The sequence below is a fragment of the Quercus suber genome, unplaced genomic scaffold, assembly GCF_002906115.3.
Source record: "Quercus suber isolate HL8 unplaced genomic scaffold, Cork oak 2.0 scaffold_269, whole genome shotgun sequence".
Classification (NCBI taxonomy): Eukaryota; Viridiplantae; Streptophyta; class Magnoliopsida; order Fagales; family Fagaceae; genus Quercus; species Quercus suber.
Window position 1 is genome coordinate 866,202 of NW_027069725.1, and position 23,840 is coordinate 890,041.

The following is a 23,840-nucleotide window of genomic DNA, read 5'->3' on the forward strand; positions in this document are numbered from 1 at the left end:
CCTTTTCACTATCTTTCTCTTCTAAATCAAGATTTAGGGACTGAGACTTGATAGTATATATGTACAATCAAAGAATACCTGTACCAGTTGCGGTTGTGGGATGTCAGCCTGAACGGGGTGCTTACTTTACGGTAGTAGCGCCCTCAAATTTCTCATTCTCTTTCTTTCTCTTCCTACGCCATACGTATGTTTTCTCGAGGCAGTTTTTTGTTTTGATGTTTATAAAGAGGAAGGAGGGAAGACAGAGAGACTACCATTACAGGCTTGCGCTAGCAAGTTGAAGGGTTGCCATTGAAGAATTGTAACCGTTGGAAAATTGAAACACTGATGAAGGGTTGTTTTTCTCAAACCATAAACACGGTAGACCAAAACATGGGGAGACAGAAAGCTTTGCCGATTAAATTTGAAACTGTGAAACACAAAAGTCAGGCTTGGGTTTATGTTGTACCCGTGAAAAAAATTAGGTTTGACAAAGTGATTTAGTTGAAAAGGCTTTGGGTTTGGGCTTGGGCTTTATAGAGGAATTAAATGTATAAGAAGTGGACTTTAAAGTGAAAATAAGGCTGTAAATAATTTTAGTTTTATTGGTATTTTAAAATTGGTAAAAACTATTTTAAAATTGAATGAAAAATTCAAAAAAAAGATTGGGAATGACATGGCTGTTGACGTGACTCAATGTAAGCATAGCAACATTAATTGCTACGCTTCAGCTTTTAGTAATATATAGAATATAGATTAAATGTATAAGAAGTGGACTTTAAAGTGGAAATAAGGCTGTAAATAATTTTAGTTTTATTAGTATTTTAAAATTGGTAAAAACTATTTTAAAATTGAATGAAAAATTCAAAAAAGAGATTGGGAATGACATGGCTGTTGACGTAGCTCAATGTGAGCGTAGCAACATTAATTGCTACGCTTTAGCTTTTAGTAATATATAGATAGATATAGATATAGATATATATAGATAATATGATATTGATTTTTACTTTTATCTACCGTACTTTTAGCAAAAAAAATTCAATTTCAGTAAAATAAGCAAATTCCAAATAAACCCTAATTGACGGGAAAAGCATACTCATGATAATTCCTTTGTCGGTACTGGAGTAAAAAGTAAAAACATTGATTTTTATTTTGACTATGCAACCAAGATAGAATTCTGGCTTCAAATGGGGAGGGAAAAAAAAGTATCACAGTCGCAAACTTTAATGGACTATATTAGTCTAGGGCTTACCATATATGACTTGGATTTTGTTAACAAATTTGTTTTTGGAAGACCAGAAACCAAAACACACTACATATTTTTTCACAAATAGCTAAGCTCTAAACGCCATAGCTGCTACAAGAGAGTATGAGGCTATGAGCAGAGCAAATATAATGCAGTCCATGGATGCTTCAGCTTAAGATTAGATACTATCATTGACATTGAACCAATGAGCTTTGCATAAGGCAATGCACACTAATTTTGACTATGAAATATTTCAAGTGCTCAGCAATCCCGTATGTCAATTGGAACAAAAATTTCTTCCAAATAACTTGGACAACCGTTGCTCCATTCCAATGCTTCCCACCAACTCCTCTCACCCTTTATCTTCTTCAAATCTTGACTAGAGATTTCATCAATTAATGGATTCTTAAGATCTGGGCAATTATAAAAACTCAACCATTCTAACTTCGGAGCAATGTGTAAACCACTAGAGATGCTAACTAATCCAGGCATGTAATGAAGTGAAATCTTCTTCAAATTTGGAAGAAAATAAGAGGTTTTATGCTCAGCAGAGATTTCGCAGCTTACTATGCTTTTGATAGAGGGACAGTCTTCAACTTTAAGCTCTTCTAAGTTGCATAGGTTATCAAGCAACCCTTGTGTGAAAATAGTGGTCAACTGAGGACACGTGCGCAATGTCAAGGACTTGAGAAGAAATAAAGAATTCTTCTGTACTGACCCTTCCCATATGCTCCTTAAATTCTTCATATAATATATATAAAGGTATTCAAGTGATCCTAGAACAATTCTTTCAGTACCATATGAATCAGATACTATTTTTCTGGCATCATCTTCTTCATCAGCATCTGCTTCATCTACAATAACTTGGACCTCATTACATTCCCCCATGACACAGCATTTTAGTTGCTTCATATTTCTAAGCCCAAAATCAGATAGCTTCTTAACAGTCGCATGCCTGTCCAAGAAAAATGCCACTGCACGTTGGAGTACCTTCTTAATATCTCCAGGGACACCGACACCATTTATGTATTTCAAACATTTCTCCCATCGTTCCAGCTCAAACTCAACATCACATGGGACTCGAGACATAATGCGCTTAACATGGCGACCAATAGTAAATCTGAAATAAGACAGTGTTAGGCTATTCCGCTGAAAGTGCCTCAAAAGTTCCACCCTTGGAAAATAAAATTTAAGAGTTTCCAACCTCTTTAAGGTACATATTTCAGTAATAATATCTTCCGCACGTGCATCCCACCGCTCGTCATCCGGATTCACATCAATATTCAACTCCTCTAACAGAGACAATGCAGAAATTACCCCACAAGGAACCACTGCATTTGATTGCATGGCTTTCTTGCCATTGCCATTACTAATATATCCATAAAATGAAACTTCCAAGCATTTCAGATTACTTAACTCCTTAATCTCCATAGGTAAATCCATAATCTTTGCCCCTTCAAGATCAATAACCTCAAGTTGCTTGAGATCTCCAACTTTTGGCGACAACATCATGAGACGATGACAATTATTTAGAAACAGTCTTTTGAGGCTTATCAATTTGATAATGGAATCAGGCAATGACTTGATACTAGTCCTGGATAAGTTCAGGATTTGAAGGGCTGGCATGTGATCAAAAAAGGATGGAGGAATCGTTCTCAATTTGTAGTTTCTGGGAAGGAACAGAGCTGACAGATTGGCACACCATGGATTCTCAGGTAAAATGGACAACTCGTTGTCCATCAAGTAAATCTCTCTGGCGTTCTTCCAATCCTCATCCTTTGGCGGCATAGTTAATCCTAAACCACACTGCATAAGAAAAAATCCACGTTGCTCACTTGCTTCATATTTCATCTCAACGTCTTCAATCTGAGATTGCATCAGCCCACTAGATTTAAGGATGTTAACTGCATTGACATCAAACAGCACTCTTTGAGGTTTCAGAGTACTTAATGCTTGCACTTGCATATCCTCAACCTGCATAACATCTGGTTGTCTTGTTTGTGAAGCTTCATTCCCGATTTCTTCAACTTCAAATTTCTTTTGTTCACTTGAATCGGTCATCTTAAATTCTCCGATATCAATCTCCATACCATGATGCTCTGACGCTATTTCATTTTCACTTGTTTCTTCTGAAAAATAATAATAATAAAAATAAATAAAATTCTTCTTTTTTTATGACAGAAAACAAAAGGGGTTCATTAAAACTCTCAAATGATATGGAAACTTAGGCTTTTCTTCTTTTTCTTTTTATTTTTTTTAATTATAAAAAATAAAAATAAAATTTAAAAAAAAAAAAAAACTTTAGGAGAGAAAGGAGAATCAATAATGGTTTCCTTTCTCGAAACCCACTTTCTCCTACCTGTACTGTGTGATAAATAGATCAAAACAGAGAAAGAGAGTGAGAGAGAGACAACATAGATTTGCTGTTGGTTTGGACAAACAAAACAAACATCCAACAGAACTCAACACAGAAAAGATTAAAAATTTTCTAAATTCTTGTTCTACTTGCCTGGACTCTTGATTGGCAAAACCAAGGATATTACACCAGTTGACGGTGGAGAAGTTGGTCGAGCTTGAGCTTGAGCTTGAGCAGGTGCTGGAGTTGGTGGAGATGAATCAACTGTAGAGACTGAGCCAGGATTTGGATTGAGGGGGGCTGAAGTATGGAAAAAAAATTCATGAAAATCCAAAATAACGTCTGTTCGATATTTAAAAATTATGAACAAAAGAGAAATGATTACTCTGTATTTCTTAATATATTGTAATACATTTATTGTTACTCAAATTAATTATGGTTGCTAAATAAAAATAATACAAGAGGGGCAGTAGATGCAGGAGAGAGAATCAGATCTGTGAAGGGGGCCATCAGCCATGGCTTACTGGTAAGGAGATTTTTGAAAAGCCAGGAGGGGCTGTAGCTCCGTCCTTGATCATCAACTGCTTGAATTTTGGTTTCTGACTTCGAATTTGGATTCACTACTGGTTGAGTCTGAGTTCTAGCGCTCACTTCTACCAAAGCATCACAGAACTCCCGGTGCGTGATAAAACTATCCCTCCTTCAAAGAATGAAAAATACCAAAACAACTTCAACAATCCCAAAACCCCTCAACAATTGCATTAACAAAATGGAATTTAAATCAAACATCAAAAGCAAAAGCAAAACAAAAACCTGGAGAACAAAGTCCCACAGTCGCATTTGTACTCCCTGGTGCCACAAATCTTGGAATGGGCTTTCCAATTAGACCATACCGCGTACTTCTTGGAGCACTTATTGCATTTCCACTTCTTCTCGCTGTGTTTCCCACAGAAATGCTTCTTTATCCCCATGAGATTGTGCAGAGCTCTCGATGGATTATGGTGCACACACGATGGCTCTGGACACACATACACCTTTTTCACATCCTTGCTTGACCTCTTACTTTGCTTCCAAGGAAGATTGTGACCTCGCTGATGAAGCTGCAGATTCTGCTCCCTCTGAAACCCTTTGTTGCAAATTTCACAAAAAAATCTATTCGTCGCCAATAGGGTGTTCGGAGACAGAGCAACCACCTCCACATCTGGATCTGTCAAAAAATCGAAAACCGAAAAAACAAGTCAAAAACAAAAAAGTTCTTAAATTTGAGACTCAAAACTCATATGGGTTTGTTTATAATTCTTTAATGTTACCTGGCATTCCAAGCAAGCATTGATTTTTCTTAGTGGTTGGATTTAGAGGTTGACTTTGATTGCCAAAAGAAGAGACACTGGCTTCCCCTAAAGCTGTTGAGGAGTTATCCAAGTCAACCAGCATGGATAGAAATTTTTGCTAGGGTTTTCTTTGGAACTATAATATGCTAGAAAAAAAGAAATATTTATCTTGGACAGCTTTGTGACTCATTTTTCATTAATCTTGAATTAGAGTATTTGTTTCAGTAGCTAAGATGCGATTTGTTGCTCAAAGTTATCATTTTTCTTGACCCATTATAATTTTTATTTGAAAATCTATGTTCCCTCTACCCAAGCAATATGTTGCAGGTTCAAGTCCATGAACCAATCTCTCCAAAAATTGGAGGTAGGGCTGTCTACCAACCAGCTCTCCTAACCCACATAAGCAAAATCCTTGTGTAGTGGATAAGACTTTACATGATTGCAATTAAACTCAAATGATTATAACAAGAAACAAAGTAAATAGGAATGAAATGAATTAAGAATAAGACAGAACACATATGGGAAGAACCAACTTGTAGGAATGAAATCCATATCAAGAGAAACAAACCGCAACATCATCTATAAGTCAAATAGAACAACGGGTTAGGTGTTCCAATAGGGAATACCTTTCTCAAGTTCCTCATCAGCTAATTTTGTATCAAAATATTCTTGCTGCTCTAGTTCCCTCTTTGCTTGTTCAGCATCACACAGTTTCTTCAATGTTCCTGGGATGCAATGCTCTGAGAGAGCTTTCTGGAAGGTCTCAATAGCAGGTTCATAGTCCTTTGAGAGTTTTGCCATTTTCACCAGGGCAGTTCCTTTCCTACTCAAAGTTATTGCAATCATCTTAGAGTCTGATTTAAGTTGTCTTCCCCTTTCAACAACCTCGTCACAATCTTTAATACATTCATCATACTGAAAAAACAATAATACAAGAACTTGGATCAGATATATAAATGCAAATATCAGACAGTTGAATACAGTGAGTAATGATGCAGGACAAAAGCTTGAATGGACTAATATACCAATTTTTATGTAGGATCTTTAGGAGTTTAACACTAAATTAGGGTTCTTGATGTGATCCTGAAGGGTTTCTTTTTTGATAAGTAATGATATTTTATTAAAGAGGTTACTTCATGTTCACAATGACGAGCACAACATAATCTAAAAGAACTACAAAAGAATCATACGCAAGAGTGAAGTGAATATATGAAATCTAATAAGGAAATTCTACAAGTAAGAGCCCACCCACAAGCCCAATCAAACAGAGTACAGGCCAATGTTTGTAACTGAGCCATTGATCATTCTATATTGTCAAAAATACGATTATTTCTCTCCTTCCACAGTACCACACCAAACATAATAGAACATAGTTTCAAATATCCAATAAGTGCTTTCTGACTAGGAATACCCAAAAAAAAAAAAGGGTAAAATTGAAAGATTGGAAATAAAGGAATATGACCTAAGAGTCAACGCCATGCAAGAAAACCACTAGAAGTCAACACCTAGAATGGAACTAGAGTCAGCACTAAACCGAAAGACCATATTTTTCATTCATCAAAATATCAACTATCTCTGAAAGAAGTATAATAGATTGCTAAACCCTAGTACACTAGAAGTGTACTATAGTAGCACAAATCAAGAACCCAGATTACAACAATCAATAAGACCAAAGAGAGAAAAATGCTACTAGAATTTTATTAAAATCAATCTCACTATTTTTTATTTATTGAATATATAAAGATTCTTTTATAGGCCATTGCCAATTATGCTAGAAAGACTAGAACTCCTATATTACTTTTTGGGAAAATTATACTTCAACACCATATACTATATCTTATTTTACACTTTGCACTCCAAACTTTTTGAATGCACATTTTGTACTCTAAACTATGACCATTGAAATACTTTGCACCCTGACATTAAGTTTGTCGTAATTTGGATGAAAAAATATGACATCATGTGAAAAGATCCAATTGCACATCTTCTCAATCCCTTAAAAACAAATGAGAAATTACACTTTACCACCCTAAATTATACTCTTGAATACACTTTGCACCCTAAACCTTGGATTTCTATCCAAGTTAACAACAAATTTGTCATCGAGGAGCAAAATGTTACAAGGGTTATTGTTTAGGCTGCAAAATGTGCATTTGAAAAGTTTATGGAGTAAAGTGTAATATGAGGTATAGTTTAGGGTGGAGTGTAATTTTCCCTAACTTTTTCCTTAAAAGACTAGTACTCCTAATTATAATGAAAGGTAATTAAGAACTTCAAAACCAAATTGAAAAAGGACACAAGATGTAAAAATAAATAAATAAAGAATCATGGGCTTCTTGAAGAACGCAGTCCAAAAAATTTGGAAGTTGCCAAATAGGTAAAACTTTAAAACTGAACCAGCAACTTCTAAAAAAATCTTAATACCAGACTCAGCATTAACTAAAGTAGCATATGAAAAAGCCAAGAAGGATTTATATACTAGTTACTCATCAGTGCTGACAGGATGATACGATTTAGGTAACTCAGCAAGTTGGACCTATCTGAGGTGTATCAAATAGAATTCTTTTTCTTCTTCTTCTTCTTCTTCTTCTTCTTCTTCTTCTCTCTCTCTCTCTCTCTCTCTCTCTCTCTCTCTCTCTCTCTCTCTCTCTCTCTTCCCCACTTAGTTTCACTGAATTGATGAATCAAAATCCAATGACGTTGTGATAAAGAAATAATTGACAGAGCCTTAATGGAAATCATATAATAAGCCCCAATGTCCACATCCATATGAACTCCAACTCATCAAATTAAAGAACCAATATGGTAGGAGTCACATATTGCAAAATTCTAACCTTTTCCACTTTCCAGTCTTGGTAACAGCTGCCCGCATTCAGAGAACTTCATAACTTCTAAACACAAAGCATACAAACCCAACTCTCAAGTTCAGACAATATAATCTAAGGGGCAGTGTGTGTATCCACATGTGTGCAATAACACTAAAATATTGAGTCTAACTCATAATTTTGAAATTGAAAACATGATATAGACACATGATTTTAGTATTATTAAAAACTTGTGTAATAAGTTTTACCCTAATCTAAGAGAGAGCAACCATGGTGGACCAATCCACTAAGCTGCCACACAAGTCATCAACATAAAGGTTTTAAATTTGGCATATCAAGAAAAACATTGTCAACAAAAGGCAAAACATTAACAACAAATTAGACCTCCCTATTATTGCTATTCCACATCAAACCCATCTTGTCTACGTAATCAAACCTAAATAACTCCACCAATCTTTATTTTTGAGCCTTTTTGACACTAAGGAAGGAGCAACAGAGTTCAAGTTACACACACACACATCATTGAGACATTCATCAACCCGGTCAAGTACAACAACATAACTAAATTGTAACCAAAAGCAAACAAAATTACAAGTAAAATAATACCAATGAGCATATAAACTCAATTGTAACCCCCCAAAAAAAAATAAAAATAAAAATAAAAATACACATATTACAATCAAAATCAAAAGTAAACCAGTCTGGCCAAGAATATTTTGTCACCAGATTTGTCATACCTGTCCTATTGCCAGATAAGCAACAGCCCGATTCATGAGACACGAAATGTTCCCATCATCCAACTCCATCACCTTGGTATAATGCGCAATTGCAGTATCGAAATCATTCTTAGTGTATGCTGCATTGCCCATTTCCTGTTCCTTACATGCCTGCGACTCCCTATCCATCCCCTCATCTGCTGTCAACTCCATCAGATCCAGTTCCTTTGCCAGCTCAGTCTCTGCGCTTTTCTTCCTCTCCGGCTGCAGCGACAGCAAAGACGAAGACTGAGGAATCTCTGCGTCCACAGAAGTAGGTGTCCAGATGTTGACGTTCAACAAAACCCCAAGCGCTTGTATAACCCTCTTGTCCTTGAGATAGTTATTATGGAGCTCATGCATCATCCTCACAAAATCGTTATTTTGAAGGTAGGCCTGGGTGGTCGGATTCGCAGTGAGCTTGTGCCACATTTCAGGCCACGACAACATGTCCTCGAAGAAAGATAAGGCTAAACTAGCTTTGGAAAACATGCGAAGATCAAATTGTTAGCACCAAAGGAAACACACTTTAGTTCTTTTAATTAACTGATAGCTTTTAAGAAGTATGCCTCATAGGTCATCACTGATCATGTAATCACCATACAGCAGGAAAGACAAGCCTACGAAATGAGAATTTAATCTTAACTTATTATAATGATCTCATCAGAAAATGGGGATAAACCAATTATAAAGCATACAAAACTATTGGAATTTGGGCAAAGTGCATTCATGATCAAGAAATAAAAATATTCACATAAGACAATAAAATTTAACATGGATTGCCCAACTCAAGACATTTTTTTTATATGCCTTTAATTTCCAATCTTCTAATAAAAGTTTAAGTAAACTAGAAGTACCCCTAAAATTAAGAGACAGCCTCACTAACATGTTTAACCATATTTGAAGATTGTAGGCTTCAGTCCCTTCAATATATAATAAATTTCAAAAATTTAGGAAATAAATTATAAATAGATCGCTTTTTAAAAATTGATTGCAAATCAGATGAGACGACCAAAATCAAAAGCTCGTCACACTCCAAATTATATAAATTCCAAAGCTTCATCTTAGAGGTAACTTATTTATACAACCCTCTATTTTCTTGTTCTTGTGCCATTTAACTGGGGCCAAAGTTGAAGTAACTCTGTCCCGCAATTTATATGATTTTCAAATGTCATGGTGAAATATTCTTCGAATCTACTTGCACCATGCAATCATTGGAACAAAACACCAAAAACATAAACAAAAACAGATTAAGTTACCACCTTGACAAGGATTGCCATTGCTCCCACATACTTCACTTCTTGTTTGCTTGGCGATTTTTGGTTCTGTTACAGCATATGTCATCCTACATTCCAAGGTAATTTTTTTTTTATTTTTAATTTCCAAAAATCACAACAAAAATAAAATAAAAAGACGAATATGTACAAAGTACAATAATAGGTTGGGAACATGCCTTTTCTTTAGATTTGGCTCATCACCGTCACCAACCCTCTCTTCTTCTCTGGTTTCTGCTGCATCACCTTCATCGTCATAGTCGCTTGGTCCAGTTAACTCAACAACGCATTGTGATCCTTCATCCTCACTGTCACTACTACTTTCTTCTGCAGGCTTAATAGTTAGTTGTTGTTGAGGTTTTGGATGATTATGAGAGCCTTTGTAGACAATTTCAGTTATGCGTCCTGCAGGTGAACGCTCAACCCTTTTTTTCACAGGACAACTAAGATAAGTACATTTGTAGTAGCTTCGTGGATAGTTACTGCCCTTAACATGCTTCTTCCCATATATACGCCACTTGTACCCATCATTTGAAACATCTTTCTTTTTCTTTTTCTTATCACAATTCACTAGTCCGGCTTTGAGCCCCTCATCGCAGGGGTCGAACTCGAGCCCTTTGTTATAAGCCGTTACGGCTTCATCGAGATGGCCCAAGCCGAGGTGAGCCGCGCCGAGTCGGCAATAGCCTCTGGACCAATCAGGCTTGAGCTTGACTGCTTTCTCGGCGTCGGCCAAGGCTTCGGAGTACTGGTGGAGGCGAGCGTAGGCGGCAGAGCGGTTTGAGTAGAGGAGGTAGTTGGAGGGACCAACTGACATCGCCGTCGAGAAGTGGCGTACGGCGGTGGAGAAGTCGCCAGCGGAGAAGGCCGCGTAGGCGTTGACTTTGGCTTGTTCGGCCAAGGCATGAGATTGAATTTGAGTGCCGCGGAACGAGTGAGGCTTGTTGGCTTTCGCATGTATGCCGCCGAACAGAAAGTAGGAAATGACTTCGGCTTCTTCGGCAGTGACTTGATAAATCCTCATGAAGATGATTTCACAAAGAGAATAAATTGAGAATTTTGATTTGAATTTTTTTCCTCTTTTGCTTTCTGTAACTGTTTGATTAACCAACGGCTTGTTTTTGCTTGTAGTATATATGTTATTAGTAATTAGAAGCAGATATATAGAGTTGGGAATAGTACATGTGGCAATTGGTGGAATGGTGGGCCATTACATTTTTATTTTTTTTTATTTTTTATTTTTTTTTTTTGTGGTGAAGATAAGAGGAGGTGGCTAGAGAAGATAATCATTCAATATCACGCGTGGATCAATCTTTGCCAAGAGTTTTGTAACTCAAAACACTTTTGTGGAAAAATCCGCTTACCTACTTTTGAATTAAAAAAAAAAAATCAATTAATCATTGACTCAATTATTGAAATAATAATTACTTAAATTTAAAACTTAAAAACTTAAAAATGCATTAAAAAAACAAATATGAACAGTAAAATGATAAGATATTCAAATTAAATATAAACATACTATTATATAATTAAAAACCAAAAATAGGATATGTATGGATAAAGGGCCCAGACATGGGTATTAGGCCGTGAGCCGTGTCTGAGGACCTTAAGTAGTCCAAGGACAAGTAATAATGATGAAGGCCTACAAAACAATGGCCTGTGGAAGGAGTTTGGTCATGAGGAATTGGAAATGATGTCTGAGAAGAAGTACCTCCTCAACTGAGCAAAGTAAAGGTCATATGTCCGACCTTTCGTCAGAACAAAGCAATAGACAATCATTCCTGCAAGGATAAACATTAGGTGGGGATAAGACAAAAGAGAATTGGGAAATATCTGAGGAGAAAGTTGTTACCACCGCATTGAATGCTCTGCAGCTAACCTCCTGGCCACATTAATGTGGAGGTGATACCTTTACAGTAGCATCCAGCCTTACAACTACCCACAAAGACTTCAAGAATGTGCTTATGGGATAAGTGTCAAAACCAACAATCTAATTTATACGTGGAGGGCTGAGATGAAGTGAGGGAGGGGAATATAAGGAAGAAAAATCCCATTACAAGGGGATCAATCAGAAATATGTAGAAAAATCACTATACACTTAAGAATTGTAATTGTGGTTAAGTTTAAGAGAAATATATAAGAACAACCTTCCTCGGACCTGGTCGAGGAGGATTTTCCTTGTTCAAATTGTTCATTTCATGCTTTATAATAGCAGCTAACCTACTGTGATCATTATACACTTAACTCATTGAAAGTTCAGTTTCAAGCTCACTCTCTACAAATTCATTGGTTTGGGCTCTTTGGGCCATTCACCTTTCTTTTGGGCTTTGGGAATAAAATGTGTCCTTATAGGATATTTGAATTTGTCTTGCAACTTCTTTTCTTTCGATGAAAAAATTTACATCCAACAGTATACTACTAGAAATGCATTACAATTCTTCAAGCCATACAGTATAAGAGTTCAAATTTTTCGTCCAATTTTTCGTCCAATTTTTCCTATCCCACTTTATACTCCACAAATAAAAATTAACAAGTGTCTACCTACTTAATTAAATGCTAATTTTTTGTCTTCTCTTATTTCAGTTTCCTAAAATAAAAACCAAAACATTCACATCGGTCACTACCACTGGTCCACCACCACCAACCAACATCGGTGCCACTACAAGTCTATAACGGCCATCTATCAACGCCTCAGTTGTTTTCAAATCCATGACTAGGAACAAGTATAGAGAAATTGCATTGTCCATTCATCAACTAGCATCTATTCATCGAATCCACCAACCAATGGTCTATTTTGTAAAGGCATATGATGACAAAGTTGATGATAAAGCTACTAGTAAACGACCTATAGTAGAGATGCAATAGGCAAAACTATAGGTAGCTTAATTTAGGTGAAAAGGGTGGAGTTAGTTGCTAAGTCTGTGTACACGTGTCAAGGTCTGGTATGATTGGATTAGGGTTGGTTATGTTTGTTCCACACACTGCGGAGGTGGTTATGGTTATATATATATATATATATATATTGGGGATTGTACCAGAATTACTGTAATGAAGAATAACAGAATTTCATTTCTATCTTTCTCTGTTTCTTTTCTTCTTCCTTTCTTGCATTGCTTTACTTTTCATGGTATCAGAGCCACCATTAATGGCTTCTGCTCCAAGCTCTAATTCTTCAACAACTCCTTCCACCACTGCTACCACAAGTCCTTTGGTGAATCCATCATTACTACTCTCATCAAATATGTCGAGCATGATGACAGTGAAGCTAGATTTCACCAATTATATTGTGTTGAAACATCAAATTGTTGTGATTCTTGAAGCTTATGCCATGATTGGTTTTCTTGAAGATTCGTGTGTAGCTCCTGATCCTTTCTTGAAAGATAGTTTTGGAAATTTCACTAGAGAGCCAAACCCAGAGTATCTCTATTGGAAAAGCAGAGAGCAGGCTCTTTTCACCTTCATCAATTCCACTCTATCTCCATCAATTCTAGCTATCACTGTGGGTCAGAAATCTACGAAGGGAGTCTGGAATGTGCTTGAAAAGAGGTTTGCATCTGTATCTCGTTCTCATGTTTTGAGTTTGAGAAATGAATTACTAAGTATTAAGAAAAGTCCTGAAAGCATGGATAATTTCTTTCAAAGAATTAAAAAAGCTAGGGATAAATTGAGTTCTATTGCTGTTTTCATTAATGAAGAAGAGCTTATACATTTAGTCTTAAAAGCTTTACCAAATGAATATAGTGCATTCTATTCTGCAATAAGGACTCGTAATGATGTGGTTGCTATAGAAGAGTTGAATATTTTGTTGAATGCTGAAGAGAGAGCTATCAAGAAGAAATCTGAAACTAGGGATATAGCTAGGGGTGAGCAAATCGTTACCGGAGCTGACCTAACCGACCACACCATCTCGACACTAGCGTTGACCGAATGAGCTGAGGCTAGCATTCGGAGGGTGAAGCTAGTTCCAATGCTGGTGCGGTGTAGTCACTGGATCAAAGAATTTGAAACTGACCTACATCGAACTGAACCAATACCAGTATTTGTTTCTCCCCCAGTTTGGATATGGCATCATTTCACAGGTTCTAATTTTGATTTGATTTTTTTTTATAAATAAAATGACGTCATATGGGTGTTATTAAAAACAAAAAACAAAAAACAAAAGCAAAACGGTGTGTTTTTTTCTAGGTTTTTCGATTCTCAAGGGGTATAAATTCATTCTTTTGTCCCGATATCCTTTAACTCTCTCTCTCTCTCGCTCTCACCTCTCGCCTGACGCAGTGACGCTCGCCTGAGCTCTCTCCATCACCTGATGCAGCGATGCCTCACCTGAGCTCTCGTCGTCGCTCAACAATCACGGCAAACCAACGGTAAGCCTCTGCAGAATCCTTTAACTCTCTCTTTTGTGTTTTGTCTTCGTGATTTCATTGATTTGTCTTCATGTTTTGTTTGTCTTTGTGTTTTTTCCTTTTCATTTGTTTGGGAAAGCATGAATGATTAAGTTTGGGAAAGCATGAATGTCTTCATGTGTTTTTTTTTTTTTTTTAATTTTATTTTATGAAGTTGGTTTGATTAAGTTAAGGTTGTGATTTTTATATAAGACTTTAATTGTGGAAACAAGAAAGACTATTATATTATATAGTCTAATACTTAGCCGGTTAGCCCCCAAAAAAATAATAAAATAAAAAAAAAAAAAAATGCTATACTCTAATATGTCTTACTGTCTTTAATAAATTAATATGTCTTTGGGTTATAACTAACTGACTTTAATATGTATTAAGTATCTTACTTTAGTCCCACTTACTTTAATATGTCTTAACTAACTTACTTTAATATGTGTCACAGTCTACTAAGTACTACTAACCTTTTTTGGATCATTATTGTTTGGGTGAACAGATTTTTTTTTATAAAGTTTATGTTGAATATTTTTTTTTATTAAAACAAAAACAAAAACAGATTGTTAATGTTTCAAATCAAATTGACCAAACCGATTAAACCGAGCTGATCAAACCGCACTGCTATAGGTCGAAAAACTGACCCTAATCGGTATGCATCAGTTTTAATTATTACAAAACCAATTCTTATCGGTTCGGTAACAAATTTGAAAAAAAAAAAAAAGCTAACCGAACCATGCACACCCCTAGATACAACTATGGCTATGATCCTTCAGGGTGGATTTAATCAGAATAATAATAGAGGTAGAGGTAGAAATGGCAATTAGAGGGGTCGTGGCAAAGGATTCAATAATTTTGGCCCTAATTTTGGATATAATAATGGTTAGTCCTCTAGAAATGCAACTGTTATCTCTCAATTTCCTAGTTTTCAACCACAATCTCAACACAAGACTGGTTCTAGTTTTCCTTCATTTCAGTCTCAAGGTCAATCTCATACTTCAAGACCTACTTGTCAAATTTGTGGCAAGAATGGTCACATTGCCTTGGACTGCTATCATCGCATGAATTTTGCCTATCAAGGCAGACATGCTCCAACCAAGTTAGCATCTATGGCAACTAGTTCTATGGAAGCAACTGCTAATTCTGTTTCGGCAAATACATCAAATTGGCTTACTGATACTGGGTGTTCTAATCATTACTCCTAATCTCTCTTAGCTTTCATTGAAATCACAAGCTGCTGCTGGTCATGAAACTATTACTATTAGTAATGGGCAAGAGTTGTCTGTGACTCATGTTGGTGATGGTAAGTTTCAAACACCTTCTCATTGTTTTTGTTTAGATAATATCCTTAGGGTTCCTGATTTAGCTTCAAATCTATTTTCTGTCCACAAACTTTGTTTACAAAACAATGCCTTTTGCTATTTTGATGCCAATCAGTTCTTAATTGTGGATTTGGCTACGGGGAAGGTTTTTTTTTTTTTTTTAATCAAGGCCTGAGTAAGGATGGTGTGTATCTCATTCCATTTTCTTCACAGCTCTCTGCTAATTCAGCTATTGCTTCATCTCTTGCTTTCAAGTCTTCTGTTAACGCTGCTATTTCCAATGAAGCAATGTTGTGGCATCAAAGACTTGGTCACCCTTGCTCCAAGCTTCTTCACTTTGCGTTATCTTCTTTCAATAACAATGTTAAAATTTTTGTACATAATGACATTTGTTCTCAATGTAAATCTTGTATAAGTGCTAAGATGCACAAACTTCCCTTTCCACAGCATATTATGTCTAGTACTTCTCCTTCACAACTTGTTCACAGTGATGTTTGGGGCCCTGCTCCTGTTACTTCTATTCTTGGCTATTAATACTATGTCATTTTTGTTGATGACTTCACTAGATTCACCTGGTTATTTCTTCTTAAACATAAATCTGAAGTGTTTACTGTTTTCTTGCATTTTAAAGCTCTTGTTGAGAATCAGTTTGGGTCTAAAATCAAAACACTTAGGACTGATGGTGGGAGTGAGTATATTAGTAATCTTTTTAAGTCTTTTTGTTTGGATCATGGCATTCAACATCAGTTGTCATGTCCTTATACACCTCAACAAAATGGTGTTGCTGAAAGAAAACATAAGCACATTGTTAAGAGTGGTCTTTCCATGCTTCATCAGTCTAATCTTCCTTCTTCTTATTGGTGTTATGCTTTTAGCACTGCCATTTATTTGATCAATAGGATTCCCTCTTCTGTTTTAGCTTTTAAGTCTCCTTTGGAATTGTTATTTCACTCTATTCCTTATTTGAATTCTTTGAAGACTTTTGGTTGTGCTTGCTTTCCTCTTCTTAAGCCCTATACTGATCACAAGCATCAGCCTAAGTCTACTCAATGCATTTTCTTAGGGTATCCTCATTTATTCAAAGGGTATATCTATTTTGATTCTCATGCTCAAAAGATTTATATCACTCCCCATGTTATTTTCAATGAATCTGAATTCCCTACTCTTCCCACACTCTTATCTGATTCTTCCAGCATCTCATCATCTACCAATCCTCCTTTGGACCTTTAGATCTCTACCCTTTTACCCAGTTCTTCTACTTCTTCTTTATCTACTGTCTCTGAAGCTTTTCCTTCTATCACTTCACCATTTTTTGTGTCTAGTGAGTCCTCTAATGTCCCTGCCACTTCAGCTGATTTACTTTACCTTCCTCTAGTATTGTTCCTCCCTTGGGTCAAGTTGAGTCCTCACCTTTTGCTGCTACTGAGTCCATAGTTGAGTCACCAACTTCAGTTGTTCCATCTACTTCTTCTTCACTTCCAAATACCTATCCCATGGTTACCAGATCCAAACATGGCATCTTCAAGCCCAAAGCATATGCAGTTGTGAGAAATTATGTTCAAAGAGAGCCTCCTACATTTCATGTTGCTTCTAGGTTTCCACACTGGGTTAAGGCTATGGATTCTAAGTATAATTCTCTCTTAAAGCAAAATACTTGGTCTTTAGTCCCTCTTCCCTCTGGTAAGAATGTGGTTCATTGTAAATGGGTGTACAAAATTAAAAGGAGCAGTGATGGGTCCATTGCTAGGTATAAAGCAAAGTTGGTTGCTAAGGGCTTTTTGCAGCAATATGGCTTGGACTATGAGGAGACCTTTAGTCCTATTGTTAAGCCTACCACTATTAGGATTATTTTGGCATTGGTTGTATAGAATCATTAGTCTTTAAAGCAGTTGGATGTGTCCAATGCTTTTCTTCATGGGGTGCTTCAAGAGGAGGTTTTGATGTCTCAACCTCTAGGTTATGTAGATCCTGCTCATCCTGATCATGTTTGCAAATTGCATAAAGCCATTTATGATCTTAAACAGGCACCTAGGGCTTGGTTTGATAGCTTTACTTCTGAACTCTTTCATATTGGCTTCCAAGCTTCTTCTGTAGATTGTAACTTGTTTATTCTACATCATGGATCTTTTGTGGTTTATCTTCTTCTTTATGTGGATGATATTATTATCACTAGTAATATTCTTCCATTCATTGATCATCTTGTTTCAAGGCTTGCTGTTGTTTTTGATTTGAAAGATCTTAGTCCCCTTACTTATTTCCTTAGACTTCAAATTGAGTATACTTCTCAAGGCTTGTTTGTGCATCAATCTAAGTATGCTTTGGATTTGCTCACCAAGTTTAATATGTTGGACTGTAAGCCTTGCATTACTCCATGCTCTCCTACAGTTCATGTCAACTCTTAGAATGGCTCTTTGCTTCTTGATCCTACTGTTTTTAGGAGCATGGCTGGGGCTTTACAATATTTGACTTTTAACAGGCCTGATTTGGCTTACTCTGTCTAGCAAGTTTGTCAATTTATGAGCCATCCTACTCAACATCATTTAGTGGCAGCCAAGAGAATTCTTAGATATCTCAAGGGTACTTTGCATCTTGGTATTAACTTTCAGGCAGGTCCTTTGGTCCTTTCAGCTTATTGTGATGCTGATTGGGCTGGTGATCCTCTTGATAGAAAGTCTATTACTACTATGGTGGTGTTCTTGGGTAACTCTCCTATTACTTGGTCTGCTAAGAAGCAGCTTACTGTGTCCAAATCTTCCACTGAGGCAGAATATAGAGCCTTAGCTACCACTGCTGGAGAGTTGAATTGGATTAGGATGATTATTAAAGACTTGGGTGTTTTCTTGTCTTTGCCTCCCATGCTTTGGTGTGATAATGTATTTGCATAGGCATTGGCTTCCAATCCCATTTTTCATGCTAGGACTAAGCATATTGAGGTTGATTACCATTATATTAGGGAGAAAGTTCTTGGTAAGGAACTGAAGCTTAATTTCATCTCTACTCTTAATCAGCTAGCTGATATTTTTACCAAAGCTTTATCTTCTCCTCAGTTTCTTGATCTTGCTCATAAATTGATGGGTGTTCCTCCCCTCAGTTTGAGGGGGGATGTAAAGGCATATGATGAGAAAGCTAATGATAAAGCTGCTGGTAAACGACTTGTAGTAGAGATACAATAGGCAAAACTACAAATAGCTTAATTTAGGTGAGAAGGGTGGAGTTAGTTGCTAAGTTTGTGTACACATGTCAGGGTCTAGTATGATTGGATTAGGGTTGGTTATGTTTGTTCCACACTTTGCGGATGTGGTTATGGTTTTATATATATATATATATATATTGGGGATTGTACCAGAATTACTGTAATGAAGAATAATAGAATTTCGTTTCCATTAAATCATTTTTCTTCAGTTTTTCTTTGTATCTTTTCTTCTTCCTTCCTTGCATTGCTTTACTTTTGATATTTTGGTAGATTGATAAAGCATATTAGAAAACAAAAAGCTAATATCAAGTGGCTCTGTGGCTGTGATTTTCTTTTGGTATTTAACATAAACTACGTTGGTTATATACTTTGATATTATTATCTTAGGAATTTAGGATCCTACATTTGCTTTTGAAATAGAAGGGGACTGTTTCATGATATGGAGCATGCACGGGTCCATTTGGTTCGATTTTAAGAAGAATTTCATAAGAAAACAAACATTGACCCCTTGAGAATACTTTGGTTGAATAGACATCCAACATATTCAAAAAATTGTACGGTAAATCAAAACATAAACATAACTGGTGGTGGATGGTCGTTGATGAAGTGGCAGTGACGCTAGTTGGTGGTGGTGGACTAGTGGTAGTGGCTGGAGGGGATGTGTTGGTTTTTATTTTATTTATTTTAGGAAACTGAAATAAAAGAAGAAGAAAATTAGTATTTAATTAAGTAAGTGTACACTTGGCAATTTTTTATTTGTAGAGCATATAGTAGAATAAGAAAAGTGATATAGAAGATTTGGGCTCATAGTGCAATACATAATTTGCCAATTTTATAGCTGTTCGCTTCTCTTCCCTAAATGAACTCAGCCCAATGACGGCTTAGGTGGCCACCATACAGAAGCTCTCAACATCACGAATTATGATTGCCATGGTCGGATGGCCCCCATATTACTCTCCTTTTTTCAAGTTACTGCTACATTTACGTTGCAAACTTCTTGTGGATTCTGTATGACCCCATATCTTCTCTAGGCATGACTTTAAGAATGAATTTTTCAATGACATCCTTAGCATCATAAGCAATGTTTTGTGATCTCTGCTATCCAATTACGCACACGTGCATCTTGTTCCCGCTTGCGGTCCATTGTCAAATTCTCCATCTCTCTCTCTGTCTCTCTCTCTCAAGTTCCCCCCTATTAGAATTAGAGTGTGAGTTGAGAAAATGACTGTGATCTTTAGAAGATTTTTATTTTTATTTTTTTTTTCGTTTTATTTATTTATTTTTAAAAAAACAACATTAATTATTATTTTTTCACATATTTAACAAATAAATTACTCAATATTATATATTTTGTCTCATAGTAAATAAGCCATTGAAAAAAAAGTTTTTAACCAAACAAATATTAGAGGTTTCATATTAAGGATCTGTTTGTATAAGCTATCGGAATACTATGGTTTAAGTAAAATGACATTTGTAAAAAAAAAAATATATATATATATATATATTATTAAGGATCTGTTTGTATAAGCTATCGGAATACTATGGTTTAAGTAAAATGACATTTGTAAAAAAAAAAATATATATATATATATATATATTAGGAGTTGTGGTTGCAAAACAGAGTTTTGAGTTTTTTAAACACTCATTCAATCTCCAAAAACATCTAACTAAATGGATCTTTAAAATGTATTTATTTATCTTCTAATCCTATAATACGTATTTGACAAGAATTTTGTCATTAAGTAAATAAGTTCAATTATTTTTGATAAATTTTTTAGGATTCAACTACCAAATTAACAAACAAACAAACAAAATGCTATAATATGTAAGGAATTTAAAAAAAATATATATATATCTTTCATCTAAGAAATTCTCCTCTTCTCTTGTAACCTTTCTAGAATAACTTATGTCTCTCTCACTAACTTCACGCAATTTCTTTCTCCAACCTTTTCCTTCCACCTTTTTAGAATATTATCACCCTCATCACTGTAGGAATTATACTTAAAAAGTAATAATCCAAGAGAAACAAATACAACACATCTATCAATTAACAATTATATCATGTGCATATGTAATAAAAATCAACAATAAAATATGAGAAATTTACATACTAAATTATATTATTCAAAGACCTCACAAGTAATTAGGATGCTCTCACCAGCTAGTCAGGATTAATAAGAGCTTTCTTTCCTCTTCTCACACCCTTTGCAAGTGTGGCCTTGATGATATTTATAATATTCAGAAAGGACATGACCACCCATAAAATCTTTTCTATCGTAATAACAATTCATGTAACAAATATGTTACATTCATTAATAAAAAAATTCATTAATTAGATTCATTAATGAATAAGTTCATTTACATGTCATTACTCTTGTAACTCCATACTAACACATGTATTCATCTATCGTTCATATCCAAAGTCACTATAATGACAACAGCTCTTATAGGAGGCCAAGTTACTGGCAATGACACGATAGATTTATTAAGGCCAACACTCAACGTGCATGAATCTCATTATGGAAGCAAAGTGGAATGAGATTCATGCACATTGAGTGGAATGATAAAAAGCGCAGTACTATTATATTTTATTATTAAAAGTATAATGATGAAAAAATATGGATAATTTTGTACTTTCTTTCTTAACACCATCTTCTCTCTCTTTTTTCCACCAATTTGGAAGGAAAAAATTGTGAGTTCATAATCTTCAAATGGAAAACTTTATCCACTCTATTTTTTTTTCTTTCCCTTTTCATTCCAACCAAACAATGAAAAATTATGGACCCATTTGGTAAAAGATTTCTAATATCGTTGTTTAAGTGTTGTAGAAATACATGTGGGTGAAAAAGTGTTGTGGTATTTAAAACTGTTGTTTAAACAACAATACCAAACGGCTTCTATATATATATATATATATATTTTTTTTTTTCTCTCTCATTTTCCATTATTTCTATTTTCACCCGAACCAAACATAACATTTATATATATATATATATATATATTTTTTTTCTCTCTCATTTTCCATTATTTCTATTTTCACCCGAACCAAACATAACATTAAAGTAGTAAACTAGAATCTTGTTACATACTCCCTTTGAAATTACGAAATGGTATTACAATTTTTTTTTGAAAACACGATTTCTATCCATATGATAGTGTGTTGTGGTGAGTATGCAATAAATAGTATTCAATAGTCAATGTATAATAATGGGGAGGGAAAAAAATTAGAGGTCCAAGTTGAAAAAAAAAAAAAACAGAAAGAAAAGTAGGTGACAACTGACATGGCTGTCTCGGATTGACCTGATCTGCAATTATAAGTTTTACGGATTTTTTTTCAAAATAACATTAATTTTCAAACAATTTTTTTAATTAGCACGTTTTCAAAACTATTTAGGAAACTAACATCTTGATATAATAGACTCATTTAGCCCTTAATTTCAAAATCGAGTTTGTCATTTAAATTGAGATTGAGCCTTGTAGACTCGATTTCTTATCCATGCCCTTTCTGTTACACTCTGTCTCTCACTTACAACCTTCTACCTAGAAATCACGAAGAACAAAACCCAAACACCCAAAAACCTTGAACCCAAATAGAAACCCACAACCTTCTACCTTGAAACCCAGAAATCATGAAGAACAAAACCCAAACCACGAAAAACAAAACCCAAACACCCAAAAACCTTGAAACCCAACCATAAAGAACAAACCCAAACTACAAAGATAGAAAAAACAAACCAGAGAGGTGACACTCCTTCTCTCACTCACAACCTTCTACCTTGAAACCCAAAAATCACGAAGAACAAAACCCAAACACCCAGAAACCTTGAAACCCAAACAGAAACCCACAACCTTCTACCTTGAAACCCAAAAATCACGAAGAACAAAACCCGAACACCCAGAAATCTTGAAACCCAAACAGAAACCCACAATCTTCTATCTTGTAACCTAGAAATAATGAAGAACAAAACCCAAACACCCAGAAACCTTGAAACCCAACCACGAAGAACAAAACTCAAACCATGAAGACTAAAAAAACAAACCAGAGAGACGGTGACAGCAAAGGAGGCGGCGGTGATTGAACCCAAGTGGTGAAGGCTCCAAGCGACAACGACAGGGTTTGTTAATGTTTTCTCTCTGGATCTTTGGGTGGGTTTCTTGATTCTCTCTAGGTCTTTGGGTAAGAGATTCTTGATGTTTGTTGGGTTTGTTGAGGGAACTCGCTTCTTGCTTCTTGATGTTTCTCTCTTAAAGTTTCCAACAAACGTGAGAGAGTGAGAGACAGAGAGAGTATGGCTAAGAAATTAAGTTCAATTGACTAGATTTCAGCACTCCAAAATCCAGTATGTTGCACTCAATATGTCAGTTTCCTAAATAGTTTTGAAAATGTGCTAACTAACAAAATTCTATGAAAATTAATGTTATTTTGAAAAAAAAAACCCTAAGTTTTACCACGCGTTTAGTTTCCATCCAAATCTGATGGGAAAAATTGCAAACTAACACCATTCCTTAAACAATTTTGTTAGTTAGCAATGTTTCTAAACTTTTTAGAAAACTAGCATCTCAAGTCTTTAAGGCTCGAGATCGTTGTAGCAAATTGAGTCGTTTATAATCGAGTTCGATGTGGAAATCAAGTCTAGACGACTTGAGTTTCTTCAAACCCATTTCCCACCGCAGACTAACCAAAGAACACAACATAGAAAATGAATCGAAAAAAAAAAACCCAGAGAACAAACTAGAAAACACAACCCAGATCAACAAACCTTTGGTGCTAAGATCAACAAATCCAAGCTTCGGTGCCAAGATCGTCAAACCCAAGCCACTCTGGTGCCAAGATCGTCAAACCCAAGCTAAGATTGTTAAACTCAAGCAGCTCCAATGCTGAGATTGTCAAACCTAGGGCCGAGGTAGCGATTTTTGGGTTTGGGTTTTTCTGGTTCGATTCTAAGATCGTTGTTTTAAGGGTTTAGGTTTGGGTTTGGGTTTTTGGAAGAAATATCAACTACTTGAAATCGAGTTGTTTATACTCGATTTAGCACACCAAAATGAACTTTACACAATTGAGATGTTAGTTTCCTAAATAGTTTGAAAACAATGCTACCTAGCGAAATTGTTTAAAGATTGCTATTAGTTTGCAATTTTTCCCAAATCTGACCGACCGACACGTTTGC

The 23,840-nt window shown here is 35.6% G+C and overlaps 1 protein-coding gene across 2 annotated transcripts; it reads right to left on the reverse strand.

Moving 5' to 3' along the window:
* Window positions 1-1,198: 1,198 nt before the first annotated feature.
* Window positions 1,199-10,881, reverse strand: LOC111992481 (uncharacterized). 2 transcript variants are annotated; one of them, XM_065781516.1, is made up of 9 exons: window positions 9,946-10,881; window positions 9,755-9,837; window positions 8,475-8,971; window positions 5,539-5,827; window positions 4,892-4,984; window positions 4,395-4,788; window positions 4,106-4,281; window positions 3,735-3,881; window positions 1,199-3,354 (listed from the first exon to the last, which is right to left on the reverse strand). In XM_065781516.1, exons 1-9 carry the CDS (start codon window positions 10,788-10,790, stop codon window positions 1,487-1,489), a joined length of 4,392 nt encoding a protein of 1,463 aa, XP_065637588.1. In that variant the 5' UTR covers window positions 10,791-10,881; the 3' UTR covers window positions 1,199-1,486. The 2 variants fall into 2 exon arrangements, with proteins under 2 accessions (XP_065637588.1, XP_065637589.1); XM_065781517.1 differs by lacking the exon at window positions 4,892-4,984.
* Window positions 10,882-23,840: the final 12,959 nt, after the last annotated feature.

Coding starts and splice junctions, on each gene's coding strand:
- LOC111992481 (XM_065781516.1), bottom strand. CDS start 10,790: ATGAGGATTTATCAAGTCACTGCCGAAGAAGCCGAAGTCATTTCCTAC. Junction 8,972..9,754: donor CAATGGCAATCCTTGTCAAG/GTGGTAACTTAA, acceptor TGTTTTCCAAAG/CTAGTTTAGCCTTATCTTTC. Junction 3,355..3,734: donor TTTGCCAATCAAGAGTCCAG/GCAAGTAGAACA, acceptor ATTATTTTTCAG/AAGAAACAAGTGAAAATGAA.